At 40.5% G+C, this 19,202-nt stretch overlaps 1 protein-coding gene across 3 annotated transcripts in view; it reads left to right on the forward strand.

Annotated features, from left to right (window-relative positions):
* Positions 1-19,202, forward strand: part of MPHOSPH8 (M-phase phosphoprotein 8) — a 45,550-nt gene that overhangs the window by 11,052 nt on the left and 15,296 nt on the right. For all 3 annotated transcript variants that reach the window (XM_032271178.1, XM_032271179.1, XM_032271180.1), the window contains exons 3-5: positions 2,550-3,398; positions 4,603-4,702; positions 13,058-13,315. In XM_032271178.1, coding sequence (XP_032127069.1) covers positions 2,550-3,398; positions 4,603-4,702; positions 13,058-13,315 — 1,207 coding nt within the window. The remainder of the gene's footprint in view (positions 1-2,549; positions 3,399-4,602; positions 4,703-13,057; positions 13,316-19,202) is intronic.

Genomic DNA, 19,202 nt, shown 5'->3' on the forward strand with positions numbered 1-19,202 from the left:
AGTTTTAGGGCTCCCCCATCCTTGCCGATGTAGTTTTGTTGAGTATGTAAAATACTTAATGTGGTTTAAAGGATAAAAGTAGAAATTAAGTAGGACCTATCTTCTCCCTGCCCTCTCTCTCCCTCTGTATCTAATTTGAAATACTGTCCTTTACTAAGTTAATAACTATAATGGGCAAGCATAATATTCCGTTAATATGTTCAACACCTCTCCGCATTATTTCACTGTACCTTGTCAGAACATTTAGTCACAGGTACTGCAGTCTCTCTTATAACCTCATTCAGTCTTAGTTCTAGAAGCAAATACATAATTAATGCTTTCCACCAGTCCATATGGTGATGTTTGTCCAGTCATTTTTGGTTATCTGAAGCTCATGCTTTAGTACAGGGCTTCTCCAAATGTGGACTCTGGCAGGAGCGTCAGTCCTCAGTGGGGGTGGACACAAGAGTTTGCAACCCACCTTTGTGGTGGAAAGGCTCTTGAGAACAATATTTGCTGAATTCTTGTGTTTCCTAACAGTTTGTTGGCAGTTTTTCTCTCTGAACGCCAGTTGCAGATTCCTTGGTGCACATTTTCTTTTCTCAGGTGTCTTATTATGTTAATCCATTGTCATCTGGCACAAAACACTGCTCTTGATGACCAATTGAGTTTCTTTGTCTAATAAGTGACTTGGGTCTTTTTGCGTGATGCTCCAAAGTTTTTGTTTGTTTTCTCTGCTGTTTTATAGACATGTCTTTTTGGCATGCTTTTATTGTTTTTTGGGTAGTCAGTTAGCCTAGCTAACTTTGAAAATTTTTTTTTAGATCTTTTGTTACTGTCTTCTCTGGCCTACTTTGTTTGGAATCCAATCCTAGCAGTTTGTCCTCCTTGTAGGGCTTGGTCCTGGAATTCCTGAGGGGAGCTTCCCTGGTCCTTTTTGGGAGTTTGCAGGGCCTGGGAGGGGCCAGCCTCCTCCCCGCTTCTCTCCGCCTTACCCAAGGTGCACGCGGCCCCACCCCACTGCTGTACTCTCAGGCACCAACCGCCTGGGCCTTTCCAGATTGTGGCCTTCGCCTCCCCTGAGTGACTGTCCACACTGCACGGGCCTCACTGCTGTTTTAGTATTGGTAAGGCCTGGATGGTGTGGACTTGGGACTTACCAAACTAAAAGCTGTCTGTGGGGGAATTTTGTTCGGCTATCCTACTTGCCTTGTTTTTTTTTTGTTTGTTTGTTTGTTTTATTGCATTTTAGGTTTTGGGGTACATGTGAAGAACATGCAAGATTGTTGCATAGGTACACACATGGCAGTGTGATTTGCTGCCTTCCTCCCCTTCACCTATATCTGGCATTTCTCCCCATGCTCTCTCTCCCCAACTTCCCACCCCCCACTGTCCCTCCCCTATTTCCCCCCAACAGACCCCAGTGTGTAGTGCTCCCCTCCCTGTGTCCATGTGTTCTCATTGTTTTTTATGAGGTGATTCAAGGAGATTGGAAAGGTTAAGCTAGCTCTATCATATCCCTACTTGTTAACCTTGGTGGCGTCCATTTCTTAGGCAGTGTAGGGAAGACATTTTTAAAGTATATCTGTCTGGCTAGGCACTGTGGCTCACACCTGTAATCCCAGCACTTTGGGAGGCTGAGGCAGGTGGATCATCTGAGATCAGGAGTTCGAGACCACCCTGGCCAACATGGTGAAACCCCATCTCTACTAAAAATACAAAAATTAGCAGGGCATGGTGGTGCACACCTGTAATCCCAGCTACTCGTGAGGCTGAGGCAGGAGAATCACTTGAACCCAGGAGGCGGAGGCTGCAGTGAACCAAGATCATGCCACTGCATTCCAGCCTGGGCAACAGAACGAGACTCCATCTCAGAAAAAAAGAGAAAAGTATATCTATCGTTTCCTTCCCTTCTCTTCACCCCCAAGTCATTTAGGATAAGGTGGTTTTGGGAAATGGGAACTGAAAATACTTTGCATAGTGTTTTTGTGTCTATACAGGTACTTTATTCTTAAGTTTCTGTTTTTCAATTCTAAAATAGGAAAATATTTTTTTGTAGGCAATATTTCAGATAACAGCCCATGCATTTGGGAAGTAAGATTTGTGTGCAGTCTTGCTCCATACGTAACTGTCAAATCGAGGAGCAATTTTAAGAACGTTGCGGGACCCAGGGTCTTAGAAAACATTTTGTGTTTGCATTGATAACTACTTTGTTGGCAGCCAAGACAACCTGTAAAGATTACTTTCTTGGTGGTTTTGGAAATATTGAAGTTCAGATTATTTACAACCTACCATACCTGAGTCCATTCACTCCTGCTTTGAGTTGGGCGCTCAGCAGCATTGTGTTTCTGTGTGCCCCTGCTTTCTAAACTCACACTTGCCCTCATTACCAAGACCTGTTTGCTAAGTCAGAGAGAGAGGTAGCATATGATTTCAGCTTGGTTAAGCAGTTTTAAGAAGTTGGGATTCTGGTTAGGACAAAAAATATTCTTACCAGATTTCATTGGTACTGCTTTTCAAAGCCTTTAAAATTAATATGTTAATGGATATTTTAATCTTTTTTTTTTTAGAAACTATCCTTAAATAATGACATATTTGAGGCAAACTCTGATAGCGATCAGCAAAGTGAGACAAAAGAAGATACTTCCCCAAAGAAGAAAAAGAAAAAATTAAGGCAGAGAGAAGAGAAAAGCCCAGATGATCTGAAAAAGAAAAAGGCAAAGGCCGGAAAACTAAAAGACAAGTCCAAACCAGACCTGGAGAGCTCCTTGGAAAGTTTAGTTTTTGATTTAAGGACAAAGAAAAGAATTTCGGAAGCCAGAGAAGAACTAAAGGAGTCCAAAAAGCCCAAAAAAGATGAAGTAAAAGAAACAAAGGAATTAAAGAAAGTTAAAAAGGGCGAAATAAGAGATTTAAAGATGAAAACAAGAGAAGATCCCAAAGAAAATAGAAAAACAAAAAAAGAAAAATGGGTCGAATCCCAGGTGGAACCCGAATCAAGTGTACTTAATGATTTGCCCTTTACAGAGGATGACAGTGAAGGGCTACTTTCTGAAAGCAGAGAAGAGAGACAAAAAACTAAAAGTGCAAGAGAGAAAGCAGGGCAGGACGCAGGGCTGGAGCACAGCTTTGGAAAGCCCCTGGATGATGCCTTGAGTGCTGAGGAGGAAACCGATGTCAGAGGCAGGAGGAAAAAGAAGACCCCAAGAAAGTCTGAGGACACTAGAGAGAGCAGGAAGCTAGAGAACAAGAACACTTTCTTAGAGAAAAAAACTGTGCCTAAAAAGCAGAGGAATCAAGACAGAGGAAAAAGTGCCGCAGAGTTAGAGAAACTGACACCTGTGTCTGCCCAAACTCCAAAGGGTTGGAGGTTGAGCGGGGAGGAGAGAAGCCTCCGGTCCACTGACTCAGCCGAGGAGGTAAGGGCCACAGAGGCATCAGAAAACCCATGTTGAGTGGACAAGAGGTTTCACAAGCAAGGAAAGGGAAACAGCCAAGCTGTAAGAAAGTGTTATAACCATAAGTGGTCATAAATGAAGCTCCTCCAGCTTTTGGACCCTGCGACTTATCTCTTAGTCCCTGGCTTGTTTTCTCTTAGAATGATTATGACTAGAAAATCAAAGGCTAATTTCTGAACAAAAATCAGGATGGTTTTTAGAGGTACTCAGATGATATACAGAGCACTGTATATTCAGGTTTGTAGCTTCATCAGCTGTTTTTATTAGCTTTTCACATCCTAGTTGGTTATTTCCACTATTTACTTAAATAATAGGACCAAAGTACATTAACATTACCAGTCTTTTAATGGTGGCAAAAATGCATTTAATAAGAGTTTGACCCATTATAAAAATTATTTTTATATGGCTTTGCATAATGGAAATATTTTCCAAATTATGAGAATATTTATGTAATATTTATCAAGGGCTGTAAAAAACATCATTTCTTTTTATCCATTATTTCCAGTTTGGGGAATTTATTTTAAGGAAATCATTTTAAAGAGGGAAAAGCTGTGCATACATAGTTATTTATGGCAGTATTATCTTTATTAATGAAAAATGGATAGCAATCTAACTTTCTAGCCACAGAGGAAATGGTTAAGGAAATATTGATGTGTCAACTTGGGGACTATTAGAACTATTGAAATATTAATTATTAGGTCAGTGTAGCAAAATGGAACAGTTTAGAAAATGCGGTGGAGAAGAAAACCCTACATAAGTATGAATACAGTCAGGTAAAAATATCTGTAGTGTTAATAAAAATGAATTTTAAAAAAGATTATCCATGCAAAAGTACAAGGCTCAGAACGGGGAACGTGAAGAAGTAAAAATAGTCATGGTTAAGACTATGGGTGGAAAACTTTTTTAGAATTTTATATTTTTAATAATGAAATTCCTAAAAGAGGGTGGAAAAACTGGTGTTGAGTTTTGAATTTGATATTTTGTGAATTATATGGTTGAGGAAGCAAAATCCTTTTGTGTGAAAAGAATTTAGTGATCAGTGATCATGTACGACATTATACAAGGGTGGTTCCCTGAAGCCACAAGCCTGTATTTTCCGTTCTCAAATAAATATACAGTGTCAACTCTTTATCCATTCTTGTTTTGGATATCATGTCATTTTCAGGACAAAGAGACCAAAAAAAATGAACCCAAAGAAAAATATCAGAAAAGGCATGATTCCGACAAGGAAGAAAAAGGGCGAAAAGAGCTGAAAGGATTAAAGAGTGAGTGTAAATATTAATGTTTTGCCATTTACATTGCTATGTATTGTACAAATAATTAACAAGTTACCTAAGTTTATTATATAAAAGTTTATATAATTTTTTTCCTTCTTTTCACCTTGTTTTTCCTTCTTTTTAATATGATGAGGGATCAGATTAGAATTACTGAGACAGGAAATTAGTTATGGCAGAAAAATAAATATGTTTTTTTATGGCAGATGCTAAATTTGAAAAACACTTTTTGTTTATTATATTCATTATATGTAACTCTGTGTTATTTGTATAAATACATTAAATATACATTTTGGATCACTTCAAGATAGACCATAATAGAGAATCCATAATACATATCAATATTGTAGCAGATACTTTATATTTCTTAAACAAACAACAAAAAAAACCACGCCATTACAGTGTTTGAATAAGCCCTAGCAGATAAATATTTAGTTTCTGTAGCAAAAGTTCTTGGAACACATGTTTTCTTGCAAACAATGGTTCTAAGAGATGGATGATTTTCTCTGGGTTTTTTTTCCTGAAAGCTGTATGTAACTGAGGTAATACTAAAAGTAATTTTTTTCTAAGCCTACGCTGGGGTTGGCAGTAGAAGCAGGTGAATGAAGCTAGGCAGGAGCAGTGGCTGTTTCAGTGGGTTACACATAAAGTGGCTTTAAGACTATCATTCAAAGCAAAACAAAAATAGTAAATGCCTTCTAGTCTTCAAAGAATGATTAGAGGTTCAAAATACTGCAAAATTGGACCTAGCCTTGTTAACGTTTTTTCCTCCTAGTATCTAGTATGTCAGTTTCAGGTATATTTTTACTGTGAACATATAGTCTTAAATGGAACTACTGTTTGTTCCATTCATAGAGGTCCTCACTAGAGTCCAGTTTTCAACATTCCCTGATAATAAAACTCGTCTGCTGTATACCCAGAATTTATAATGGAATTCATCCTAATTATCTTCTTTTGGGGGTTATTTTTTTTTTAATTGCCCTTTAGGTTCTAAGATACATGTGCAGAACATGTAGGGTTGTTGCATAGGTACATACATGGCAATGTGGTTTGCTGCCTCCATCTCCCCGTCATCTCTATCTGGCATTTCTCCCCATGTTATCCCTCCCCAACCTTCCTACCCCCACTGTCCCTCCCCTATTCCCCCCAAACAAACCCTAGTGTGTGATGCTTCCCTCCCTGTGTCCATGTATTCTCATTGTTCAACAACCATGTATGAGTGAGAACATGCGGTGTTTGATTTTCTGTTTTTGTGTCAGTTTGCTGAGAATGATGGTTTCCAGGGTCATTCATGTCCCTACAAAGGACACAAACTTGTTTTTTATGGCTGCGTAGTATTCCATGGTGTATATGTGCCACATTTTCCCTGTCCAGTCCATCATCGATGGGCATTTGGCTTGGTTCCAGGTCTTTGCTAGTGTAAACAGTGCTGCAATGAACATATGTGTGCATGCGTCTTTATAATAGAACAATTTATAATCCTTTGGATATATACCCAGTAATGGGATTGCTGGGTCAAATGGATTCTATTTCTAGGTCCTTGAGGAATCACCACACTGTCTTCCACAATGGTTGAAGTTACACTCCCACCAATTCTACACTAATTTTCACTCCCACCAACAGTGTAGAAGTGTTCCTATTTCTCCACATCCTCTCAATAATTGTCTCCAGATTCTTTAATAATCACCATTCTAACTGGTGTGAGATGGTATGTCAATGTGGTTTTGATTTGCCTTTCTCTAATGACCAGTGATGAGTATTTTTTCATATGTTTGTTGGCCTCATATGTGTCTTCTTTTGAAAAGTGTCTGTTCGTGTCCTTTGCCCACTTTTGAATGGATTGGTTTTTTTTCTTGTAAATCTATTTTAGTTCTTTGTAGATTCTGGATATTAGCCCTTTGTCAGATGGGTAGATTGCAAAAATGTTTTCCCAGTCTGTTGGTTGCTGGTTCACTCTAATGATTGTTTCTTTTGCTATACAGATGCTCTGGAGTTTAATTAGATCCCATTTGTCTATTTTGGCTTTTGTTGCCAATGTTTTTGTGTTTTAGTCATGAAGTCCTTCCTATGCCTGCGTCCTGAATGGTTTTGCCTAGGTTTTCTTCTAGGGTTTTTATGGTGTTAGTTCTTTTAAGTCATTAATCCATCTGGAGTTAATGTTAGTTTAAGGTGTCAGAAAGGGGTCCAGTTTCTGCTTTCTGCATATGGCTAGCCAGTTTTCCCAACAACATTTATTCAACAGGGAATCCTTTCCCCATTGGTTGTTTTTGTCAGATTTGTCAAAGATCAGATGGTTGTAGATGTGTGGCGTTGCCTCTGAGGCCTCTGTTCTGTTCCATTGGTCTGTATCTCTGTTTTGGTACCAGTACCATGCTGTTTTGATTACTGTAGCCTTGTAGTATAGCTTGAAGTCAGGTAGAAGACTCCATTGTCTCAGCCCCAAATCTCCTGAAACTGATAAGCAACTTCAGCAGTCTCAGGATACAAAATCAATGTGCGGAAATCACAAGCATTCCTATATACCAATAACAGACTTAAAGAGAGCCAAATCAAGAACGAACTGCCATTCACAATTGCTACAAAGAGAATAAAATGCCTAGGAATACAACTAACAAAGGATGTAAAGGATCTCTTCAAGGAGAACACAAACCACTGCTCAAGGAAATAAGAGAGGACTCCAGCTTTGTTCTTTTTTTTTTTTTTTTTTTTTTTTTTTTTTTTTTTTTTGAGACGGAGTTTCGCTCTTGTTACCCAGGCTGGAGTGCAATGGCGCGATCTCAGCTCACCGCAACCTCCGCCTCCCGGGTTCAGGCAATTCTCCTGCCCCAGCCTCCTGAGTCGCTGGGATTACAGGCACACGCCACCATGCCCAGCTAATTTTTTGTATTTTTAGTAGAGACAGGATTTCACCATGTTGACCAGGATGGTCTCGATCTCTTGACCTCGTGATCCACCCGCCTTGGCCTCCCACAGTGCTGGGATTACAGGCTTGAGCCACCGCGCCTGGCCAGCTTTGTTCTTTTTGTTTAGGATTGTCTTGGCTATGTGGGCTCTCTTTTGGTTCCATATGAAGTTTAAGGTGGTTTTTTCCAGTTCTGTGAAGAGGGTTATAGGTAGCTTGATGGGGATAGCATTGAATCTATAAATTACTTTGGGCACTGTGGCCATTTTCACAATATTGATTCTTCCTAACCATGAGCATGGAATATTTTTCCATCTGTTTGTGTCCTCTCTTATTTCCTTGAACAGTGGTTTGTAGTTCTCCTTGAGGAGGTCCTTTACATCCTTTGTTAGATGTATTCCTAGGTATTTTATTCTCATTGTAGCAATTGTGAATGGGAGTTCGCTCTTGATCTGTCTGTCTGTTATTGGTGTATAGGAATGCTTGTGATTTCTGCACATTGATTTTGATCCTGAGACTTTGCTGAAGTTGCTTATCAGTTTCAGGAGGTTTTAGGCTGAGACGTTGGGGTCTTCTAAATATACAATTAAGTCATCAGCAAATATAGACAATTTGACTTCCTTCTTTCCTAATTGAATATCCTTTACTTCTTTTTCTTGCCTGATTGCTCTGGCTAAAACTTCCAATACTGTGTTGAATAGTAGTGAGAGGGCATCCTTGTCTAGTGCCAGATTTCAAAGGGAATGCTTCCAATTTTTGCCCTTTCAGTATGATATTGGCTGTGGGTTTGTCATAAATAGCTTTTATTATTTTGTGATACATTCCGTTGATACCTAGTTTATTGAGAGTGTTTAGCATAAAGCGCTGTTGAATTTTGTCAAAGGCCTTCTCTGCATCTGTTGAGATAATCATGTGGTTTTTGTCTTTGGTTCTGTTTATGTGGTGGATTACGTTTATAGACTTGGGTATGTTGAACCAGCCTTGCCATCCCCAGGATGAGGCCTACTTGATTGTGATGGGTAAGCTTTTTGATGTGCTGTTGCATTCAGTTTGTCAGTATTTTATTGAAGATTTTTGCATCTATGTTCATAATGGATATTGGTCTGAAGTTTTCTTTTTTTGTTGAGTCTCTGCTGGGTTTTGGTATCAGGATGATATTGATCTCATAAAATGATTTGGGAAGGATTCCCTCTTTTGTATTGTTTGGAATAGTTTCAGAAGGAGTGGTACCAACTCCTCTTTGTATGTCTAGTAGAATTTGGCTGTCAACTCATCTGGACCAGAGCTTTTTTTTTTTTTTTTTTTTTTTTTTGATTGGTAGGCTATTAATTGCTGCCTCAATTTCAGCCCTTGTTATTGGTCTATTCAGGGTTTCAACTTCTTCCTGGTTTAGGCTTAGGAAGGTGCAAGTGTCCAGGAATTTATCCATTTCTTCCAAGTTTACTGGTTTATGTGCATAGAGTTGTTTGTAGTAATCTATTATGGTAGTTTGTATTTCTGTGGAATTGGTGGTGATATCCCCTTTATCATTTTTTATTGCATCTATTTGATTATTCTCTCTTTTCTTTTTTATTAATCTGGCTAGTGCTCTATTTTGTTGATCTTTTCCAAAAACCAGCTCCTGGATTTATTGATTTTTTTGAAGGGTTTTTTTGTGTCTCTATCTCCTTCAGTTTTGCTCTGATCTTAGTTATTTCTTGTCTTCTGCTAGCTCTTAAGTTTTTTTGATCTTGCTCCTCTAGCTCTTTCAATTTTGATGATAGGGTGTTGATGTTAGATCTTTCCTTGCTTCTCATTTGGGCATTTATTGCCATAAATTTTCCTCTAGACATTGCTTTAAATGTGCCCCAGAGATTCTGATACGTTGTATCTTCATTTTCGTTGGTTTTGAAGAACAACTTTATTTCTGCCTTCATTTCATTGTTTATCCAGTCAGCATTCAAGAGCCAGCTGTTCAGTTTCCATGAAGCTGTGTGGTTCTGAGTTAGTTTCTTAACCCTGAATTCTAATTTGATTGCACTGTGGTCACTGTTTGTTATGATTTCCATTCTTTTGCATTTGCTGAGGAGTTATTTACTTCCAATTATGTGGTCAGTTTTCGAGTAAGTGTGATGTGGTGCTGAGAATAATTTATATTCTATAGATTGGGGGTGGAGAGTTCTGTAGATGTCTTTTAGGTTTGCTTGGTCTGAGTTCAAGTTCTGGATATCCTTGTTAATTTTTTGTCTGGTTGATCTGTCTAATATTGACAGTGGAGTGTTAAAGTCTCCCACTATTATTGTGTGAGAATCTAAGTCTCTTTGTAGGTTAAGAACTTGCTTTATGTATCTGGGTGCTCCTGTATTGGGTGCGTATATATTTAGTATCATTAGCTCTTCTTGTTGCATTGATCCTTTTACCATTATGTAATGCCCTTCTTCATCTCTTTTGAACTTTGTTGGTTTAATATCTATTTTATCAGAGACTAGGATTGCAACTCGTACTTTTTTTTGCTCTCCATTTGCTTGGTATATCTTCCTCCATCCCTTTATTTTGAGCCTATATGTGTCCTTGCATATGAGATGGGTTTCCTGGATACAGCACGCCAGTGGGTTCTGACTTTTTATCCAATTCGCTAGTCTGTGTCTTTTGATTGAGGCATTTAGCCTATTTACATTTAAGGTTAATATTGTTATGTGTGAATTTGATCCTGCCATTTTGTTGCTAGCTGGTTGTTTTGCCCATTAGTTGACACAGTTTCTTCATTGTGTCGATGCTGTTTACCATTTGGTACATTTTTGGAGTGGCTGGTACTGGTTGTTCCTTTCTATGTTTAGTGCTTCTTTCAGGAACTCTTGTAAGGCAGGCCTGGTGGTGACGAAATCTCTCAGCAATTGCTTGTTTGTAAAGGATTTTATTTCTCCTTCACTTATGAAACCTAGTTTGGCTGGATTTGAAATTCTAGGTTGAAAGTTCTTTTCTTTAAAGATGTTGAATATTGGCCCCCACTCTCTTCTGGCTTGTAGGGTTTCTGCTGAGAGATCTGCCATGAGTCTGATGGGCTTCCCTTTGTGGGTAACCAGGCCTTTCCCTCTGGATGCCCTTAGCATTTTTTCCTTCATTTCAACCCTGGTGAATCTGACGATTATGTGCCTTGGGGTTGCTCTTCTTGAGGAATATCTTTGTAGTGTTCTCTGTATTTCCTGGACTTCAATATTGGCCTGCCTTCTAGGTTGGGGAAGTTTTCCTGGATAATATCCTGAAGAGTGTTTTCCAGCTTGGATTCATTCTTTCCATCACATTCAGGTACACCTGTCAAACGTCGATTAGGTCTTTTCACATAATCCCATATTTCTTGGAGGCTTTGTTCATTTCTTTTCACTCTTCTCTAATCTTGCTTTCTTATTTTATTTCATTGAGTTGATCTTCAATCTCTGATATCCTTTCTTCTGCTTGGTCGATTCGGCTATTTAAACTTGTGTGTTCTTCTCAAAGTTCTCATGTTGTGTTTTTCAGCTCCATCAGGTCATTTATATTCTTCTCTAAGCTGTTTATTCTCATTAACATTTCATCAAACCTTTTTTCAAAGTTCTTAGTTTCTTTTGCATTGGGTTAGAACATGTTCTTTTAGCTCAGAGAAGTTTGTTATTATGCACCCTCTGAAGCCTGTTTCTGTCAATTCATCAGACTCATTCTCGATCCAGCTTTGTTCCCTTGCTGATGAGGAGTTGTGATCCCTTGGAGGAGAGTTGTTCTGGTTTTGGGTGTTTTCATCCTTTTTGCGCTGGTTTCTTCCCATCTTTGGGGATTTAGCTACCTGTGGTCTTTGTAATTGGTGACTTTCAGATGGACGCCCTTTTTGTTGATAATGAAGTTATTTCTTTCTGTTTTTTAGTTTTCCTTCTAACAGTCAGGCCCTTCTGCTGTAGGACTGCTGGAGGTCAACTCCAGACCCTGTTTGCCTGGGGATCACCTGTGGCGGCTGCAGAACAGTAAGGGTTTCGGCCAGTTTCTTCTTCTGTTATCTTCATCCCAGAAGGATACCCGCCAGATGTCAGCCTGAGCTCTCCTTTATGAGGTGTCTCCTTGGGTATACGGGGATCAGGGAGCTGCTTGAGGAGACAGTCTGACCCTTATAGGAGCTCAAGTGCTGAGCCGTGAGCTCTGTTGTTTTGTTCAGAGCTGCTGGGCAGGTACGTTTAAGTCTGCTGCAGTGGAACTCATAACCGCCTTTTTTCCCAGGTGCTCTGTCCTGAGAAGGTGGGGCTTTATTTATAAGTTCCTGACATGCAACCACCTTTTTTCAGAGATGCCCTGCCCAGTGAGGGGATAGCCTAGTCACAGTCTGCGAGCAGAGGCGTTGCTGAGCTGCTGTGGACTCTGTCCAGCTGCTGTGTGAACTTCCTTGTGGTTTTGTTTATAGAGGTATAGTTAGAACTGCCTCGGTAATGGCAGATTGCCTCGGTAATGAGGGACTGCCTCGGTAGTAGCGTATGACGCCCTTCCCCCGACAGAGCTGGACTGTCCCGGGTCCAGCTACATTTGCTCTGCAAAACTCTCAATCCAGAGTGTTTCAGATTGCTGGTCTTTGTGGGGGTAGGACCCGCTGAGCCAGATCACCTGGCTCCCTGTTTCAGCCCCCTTTTTTTCAGTTGAATGGGTGGCTCTGTCTCCTAGGCATTCCAGGCGCCAATTGAAATGGCCACCCAGCTTTGTGTGAGTTTTTGTGCAGAGACCCACTGTGCTAGCTGAAACAGCCATGCAGGAAACTCTTGGTGCTTTTCAGCCTGGGAATCTCCTGGTCTGTGGGCAGTAATAACTCGTTTGGAAATTGGTGATCACTCACCCTCTGCATTGTTCTCGCTGAGAACTACACTCCTGAGCTGTTCCGATTCGGCCATCTTGGATCACTGTCCCTAAAATTTATCTCGGGAGTTATTTCTTATATCAGTTCTAGTACCTGCCAGTTTTCTTTCCCACTTTCTTCTTTAGTTAAAAGCTAGTAGCATCAGGTACAGTTTTACCAGGTACACAGGCAATGCTCTGGCACCCTGCTATTTCCCTCACTTGCCACCAGAAACCATTTTTGTACAAGCTTCAGGATCCAGCTATTAGACAGTCTGGTGTCTTTAGCAGTGAGAAAGACGCTGGTGAGACTTGGATCACTCTTAGGCTCACTGTCTTCGGTAGGCCTTTGTCACAACAGGAGTTGAGTAGTTCACAGCATCTGCTTAATAGCCATTCACACTGGACATCATTTCTGAATATTGAGTGACTAGTAGAAAGACCAGTTGAAATGATTTTGTGCCTTTGATAGTTAAATCAGACCAGGCTTTATAAGCAAGGTAGAGGTTAGTAAAAATTAAGAAAATATCTTCTTGGTTTAACACTAACTTAGATTTTCTTTTGAGTGTAACAGAAATTTGTGACTCATACTTAACTATCAATTTTAATTTTTTCATTAGCACTTAAGGAAATAAGAAGTGCATTTGATTTGTTGAAATTAACACCAGAAGAAAAAAATGATGTTTCTGAGAATAATCGAAAAAGAGAAGAAATGCCACTGGATTTTAAAACCATAGACGATCACAAAACCAAGGAAAACAAACAGTCACTTAAAGAAAGGAGAAACACCAGAGACGAAACGGATACTTGGGCATACATTGCTGCGGAAGGTGATCAGGATGTTTTAGACAGTGCGTGCCAAGCAGATGAGAAATCGGGTGAGTTTGGAATCGTTCTGGAATCAATTTTTCAGGGAAGTGCTGCACCATAATATTTTATTGTACTTTTCTCTCTCTGTATTTTTGCTTTCAAGATAAAAAAAAAGTAATGGAATAGAAGAGTTTATTTGGATAAATAAACTCTTTATTTGGATCTCCTGAATAAATAATAAAAACATTTTATAGTGAAGACTTGGGTCATTCTGTGACTTCTCAATGGATCAAACAATTTTTCTGAGTTCCTATGTTCTCAGCACGTATAGAAACTAAAATATTTCTGATTTTCTACCTTACCTATTCTTACCTGGCAGCCTCATTTTATATCTTACTATTTAATAAATTTCTTTCAGAAAATTATCAAATACTAACTTATTTGTATTTTGCCCTTTTAACGTTGCAGCAAATAACATGAAATAAGTTTATATTGTAAATGGTGTCCTGAGGACATTGGAATTGGTCGAGAAGAAGAATACAGACTACAGTAGTGATGGGAAGGAGTACTAAAAAGTGTACATGTATGTTTATAACTAGGACCTAATAAATGAGAAAGGCTAGTCTAATAAAACTTTTTATAATTTGTGAATCTTGAGAAACAGTTGGAGAGAATTGAGAAATTGAGAATATATGACAGACTAGATTGTCTGGGAAACCCTGTTACTACAAAACGACCATATCCTGGATACCTAGGTAAAATGTGCTTTTGGATGCATTGCTGAGCTTGCAGGAAATTAGGGTAATTTCTAGTACCAGCGGGCAAGAAGGAAGAGGTCGGTCGCCCAGAGGGCAGATGCCAATTAGCACTGCTGTTGAGATACCAGCCAGAAAGGAACAGATACAGTAGGGGGAACATCAGTAAACCCAGAAGTGGATTCCTGGCTTTGCTGTAAAATAAGCAAGCCTCTGACACAGTTTGTTGAGAACAAAAGAAACACATGAAAAAGGGACAGGATTTAGCCAGGCATGGTGGTGTGTGCCTATAGTCCCAGCTGCTCGGGAGGCTGAGGCAGGAGAATTGCTTGAACCCCGGAGGCAGAGATTGCAGTGAGCCAAGATCGTGCCACCACACTCCAGCCTAGGTGACACAGCGAGACTTCATTGCCAAAAAAAAAAAAAAAGAGACATGATTACAGGTTGTGTACAGATTAAAAAGATGAAGGAATTCTGTGAGCGCCAGGTGCAGTGGCTCATGCCTGTAATCCCAGCACTTTGGGAGGCCAAGGTAGATGGATCATGAGGTCAGGAGTTCCAAGAACAGCCTGGCTGATATAGTGAAACTCCATCTTTACTAAAAATACAAAATTAGCTGGGCATGGTTGCACATGCCTGTAATTCCAGCTACTCAGGAGGCTGAGGCAGGAAACTTGCTTGAACCGGGACCTGGGAGGGGGCGGAGGTTGCAATGAGCCGAGATCACACCACTGCACTCCGTCCTGGGCTACAAAGTGAGACACTGTCTCAAAAAAAAAAAAAGAATTCTATGAGCAATTTCTTACTAATAAATATGAAAGCTGGCTAGGCACCTGGGCACGGTGGCTTACGTCTGTAATCCCAGCACTTTGGGAGGTTGAGGCAGGTGGATTGCCTGAGCTCAGAAGTTTGAGACCATCCTGAGCAACAACAGTGAAACCCCGTCTCCACTAAAATACAAAGACTTAAAGTGTGGTGGCGTGCACCAGTACAGTAGTCCCAGCTACTTGGGAGGGTGAGGCAGGACAATTGTTTGAACCTGGGAGGTGGAGGTCGTAGTGAGCTGAGATTGCGCCACTGCACTCCAGGCTGAGTGACAGAGCAAGACTTGGTCTCCAAAAAAGAAAAAAACTGCCTAGGTGTGGTGGTGTGTGCCTGTAATTGCAGCTACTCAGGAGGCAAGGCAGGAGGATCAGTTAAGCCCAGGAGTTCAAGGCTATAGTTCACTAAGATTATACCTGTGGACAGCCACTGCACTCCATCCTGGACAACATGGCCAGACCTCATCTCTAAAATTTCAAAAGAGATTTGAAAACTAAATGACATGGGAAAATTCCTAGGGAAAAAATAATTTAATGAAACTGATCCAAAAAACACTGAATAGTCACAACTGTTAAAGAATGTGAAATAATAATTAAAACAGCTTCATAAATTTAACACCAAGCCCAGATGGTTTTCTCAAACCAAACGCAACCAAACTTATAAAAGTAGTTCTAAAAATAGACAAAGAATGCTAACACTAACTCATTCATAAAAGTAGTTCTAAAAATAGACAAAGAATGCTAACACTAACTCATTCTGGGAGACCATTATAAATTCAGTACCAAAACCAGACAATAAAACTTAGAAAGGAAAATGACAGGCCAAACTCACTAAATGAAGTCACATGCAAAAGTCCCCCACAAAATATTAGCAAATTTAATCTGGCCCTGTTTTAAAAAAAAAAAAAATCATCACATTGGGTTTTTCCTACGAATTGTAAAGGAGAAATTGATTTAATGGCATTCTTGATTAAAAAGTAAATAAAACCTAACAAATTATGAATAAAGGGAGCTTTCTCGATTGATAAAGAGCATTAAACCTTTAGCAACGTAAGCCAGGCGTGGTGGCTCACTCTTCTAATCCCAGCACTTTGGGAGGCTGAAGTGGGAGTTCAAGACTAGCCTGGGAAAACAAGACCCTGTCTGTACAAAAAATTTATACATTAGCCAGGTGTAATCTTAGCTACTTGGGTGGCTGAGACAGAGGATCACTTGAGCCCAAAAGTTCAAGGATGTAGTGAGCCATGATAACACCACTATATTCCAGCCTGGATGACAGGAGTGAGACCCTGTCTTTAAAAAACCAGCAACGACAACAAACCCTTTAGCAGCATGAGTTGTAATGGTAAAACATTAGAAACATTGATTTGATGTGATTTTTTATGGAGACCGGTTTCACCATGTTGCCCAGGCTGGTCTTTAACTCCTGGGTTCAAGTGATCCACTTGCCCCAGCCTCCTACAGGCATGAGCCACCATGACTAACCAGAAACATTGATTTTAAATCAGGAATAATACAAGGATGCCTCTGTCATCACTTTTATTCAGCGTTATACTAAGGTCTACTCAGTACAGTAAGGCAAAGAAATATAAAAGGCATAGGCATTGGAAAGGAAGGGGGAAAAGCTGTCAGCCAGGCAAGGTGGCTCACACCTGTAATCCCAGCACTTTGACAGGCCAAGCAGATCACTTGAGCTCAGAAGTTCTGAGACCAGCCTGAGCAACATGGTGAAACCTCATCTTTACAAAAATATACAAAAGTAGCCAAGCATGGTGGTGCACGCCTGTAACCCCAGCTTCTCAGGAGGCTGAGACAGGAAGATCACTTGAACCCGGGAGGCAGAGGTTGCGGTAAGCTGAGATCACACCATTGCACTCCAGCCTGGGCAACAAGAGGGAAACTCCATCTCAAAAAACCAAAAAAGACAAAAATTAACCAGGCAGGATGGCACCCACCTGTAGTCCCAGCTATTCAGGAAGCTAAGGTGGGAGGATCATTTGAGCCCAGGATGCATAGGTTGTAGTGAGTTAAAATCACGCCACTGAACTTCAGCCTGGATGACAGAGCAAGACTCTTATCAAAAAAAGAAAATAATAATAATCTGTTATTATCAGATTCATATGGAAAACCCAGAAGAATCTACAAATTATTAGAAGTATTAAAAATTTAGCAAGGTGAGTGGATATAAGATCAGTGATAAAAGCCAATTTTATTTTTTAAACCTATATACATTTCTACATAAATAGTATATTTTAAAAAGATACGGTTTTCAATAGCAACACATTTAAAAAATTGCTTAGAATATTGTTCATAAATGATGGGCCAGGCACGGTGGCTCACACCTGTAATCATGGGAGGCTGAGGTGGGTGGATCACTTGAGGTCAGGAGTTTGAGACCAGCCTGGCCAATCTGGTGAAACCCCCATCTCTACTAAAAATGCAAAAATTAGCTGGTTGTGGTGGCACACGGCTGTGGTCCCAGCTACTCGGGAGGCTGAGGCAGGAGAATTGCTTGAACCTGGGAAGTGGAGGTTGCAGTGAGCCGAGATAGTGCCACTGCACTCCAGCCTGGGCAATAGAGCAAAACACGGTCTCCAAAAAAAAAAAAAGGACCAGTGCAGTGGCTCATGCCTGTAACCCCAGCAAGGCAGGGTGGATCACTTGAGGTCAGGAGTTCAAGACCAGCCTGACCAACGTAGAGAATCCCCGTCTCTACTAAAAACACAAAATTAGCCAGGCATGGTGGCAGGCCTGTAATCCCAGCTACATGGGAGGCTGAGGCAGGAGAATTGCTTGAACCCAAGAGGCAGAGGTTGCTGGGAGCTAAGATTGTGGCATTGCACTCCAGCCTAGGCAACAAGAGTGAAACTACGTCTCAAAAAAAAAAAAAAAAGCCTGTACGAAGAAAATTTTAAAGATTTCTTGATTGCTTAAAAGTTACTAAAATGTATATATGCATTTTTATTAGAAAACGATTTTAGGGACCAGGTGCAGTTCCTTATGCCTGTAATCCTAGCAGTTTGGAAGGCCATGGCAGGCAGATCATTTGAGGTCAGGAGTTCGAGACCAGCCTGGCTAACATGTTGAAACCCCATCTCTACTAAAAAATACAAAAATTAACCAGGTGTGGTAGCACGCTCATGCAATTTCAGCTAGTCAGGGGGCTGAGGCACAGAAATCACTTGAACCCGGAATGTGGAGGTTGCTGTGAGCCGAGATTGCGCCACTGCACTCCAGCCTGAGTGACGGAGTGAGACTCTGTCTTAGAGAAAAAAAAAAAAAGGAAAACAATTTTAGAAATGTGTCATTTTCTCCAAACTGGTCTATAGCATCACTGCAGTTCTAATCAAAATGTCAACACAGTTTTTCATGGAATTTACAAATGCTGTTTCTGCGGTTTATATGAAGATTCAAGAAAAGCCAGAGCCAGCTGTCCCCATAAACAGTCAAAACCTGCTATATCAAACTAGCAATCAGTACAGCATTTACTTGGCACAGGAAGGAGGTGAACTAGCGAGCACGGCAGAGACCTCAGTCAGGCGGTGCAGCTCTGATAAAGGACAGAGGATGGGGCATCGCGGTCCCTGTAGGGAGGATGACTCTTCTCACTGGTGTCAGAACAGATGGTTATTCATGTAGCAAAAGCCCATACGTGAGAGTCAAATCCTGGTGGAGTGGGCCCTATTCGGAGGGTATCTAGATTCTAGGTATTTAGAGATTAAGGATACTATCTTTACGACCTTGGGTGTAGGGAAAGATTTCTTAAGACACTAAATGTTCCATAAAGGAACAGAATGATAAAATTGACTGAACAATATAGTTCCATTTGTCAAAGCTACCATAAGAAAGAGTGAAAAGACAAAGGATCACTACCCAGAGCATAAAGAACTCCGGCAATTTGTCTAAAGCTCATTAGCAAGCAAAACCAACTATGTATTTCTTAGGGATATGTGTATTTATGGCAAAGCTATTTTGAAGAAGAGCATGAGAGACATAGACTGCAGATGTAAATGACACCACACAGGGGCCAGCTGTGGTAGGCACAGGTGTGTGCCCCTGGGCAGTTCTTAGGACCACAGAGCACACTTGATTGTTTCATGGCATGCATTCTTTCATATATGTATATCGAGTTTCTTATTAAAAATAAAGAGAAAATTAAGCCTATCAGGTTCAGAGGCAAGGCCCAGCACTTGTCAGGAATGAACATAGGTTTTGAACCAGTTTGCTTTGATAGAGACCACAGTCTGAGCTGCAGCTCAGCCTTTCCAATGGTTCTGGTCTAGGGATGCTGTGCGTTCTTACAGCAGCCCTGTGAGTTCGGTGGTATTCTCTCAGTTCATAAAGACCTAAGAACACTGCTTCCAGTCTTTCCATGCTGC

This window comes from Sapajus apella, unplaced genomic scaffold, assembly GCF_009761245.1.
Source record: "Sapajus apella isolate SASKATOON/1434 unplaced genomic scaffold, GSC_monkey_1.0 scaffold225, whole genome shotgun sequence".
NCBI lineage: Eukaryota > Metazoa > Chordata > Mammalia > Primates > Cebidae > Sapajus > Sapajus apella.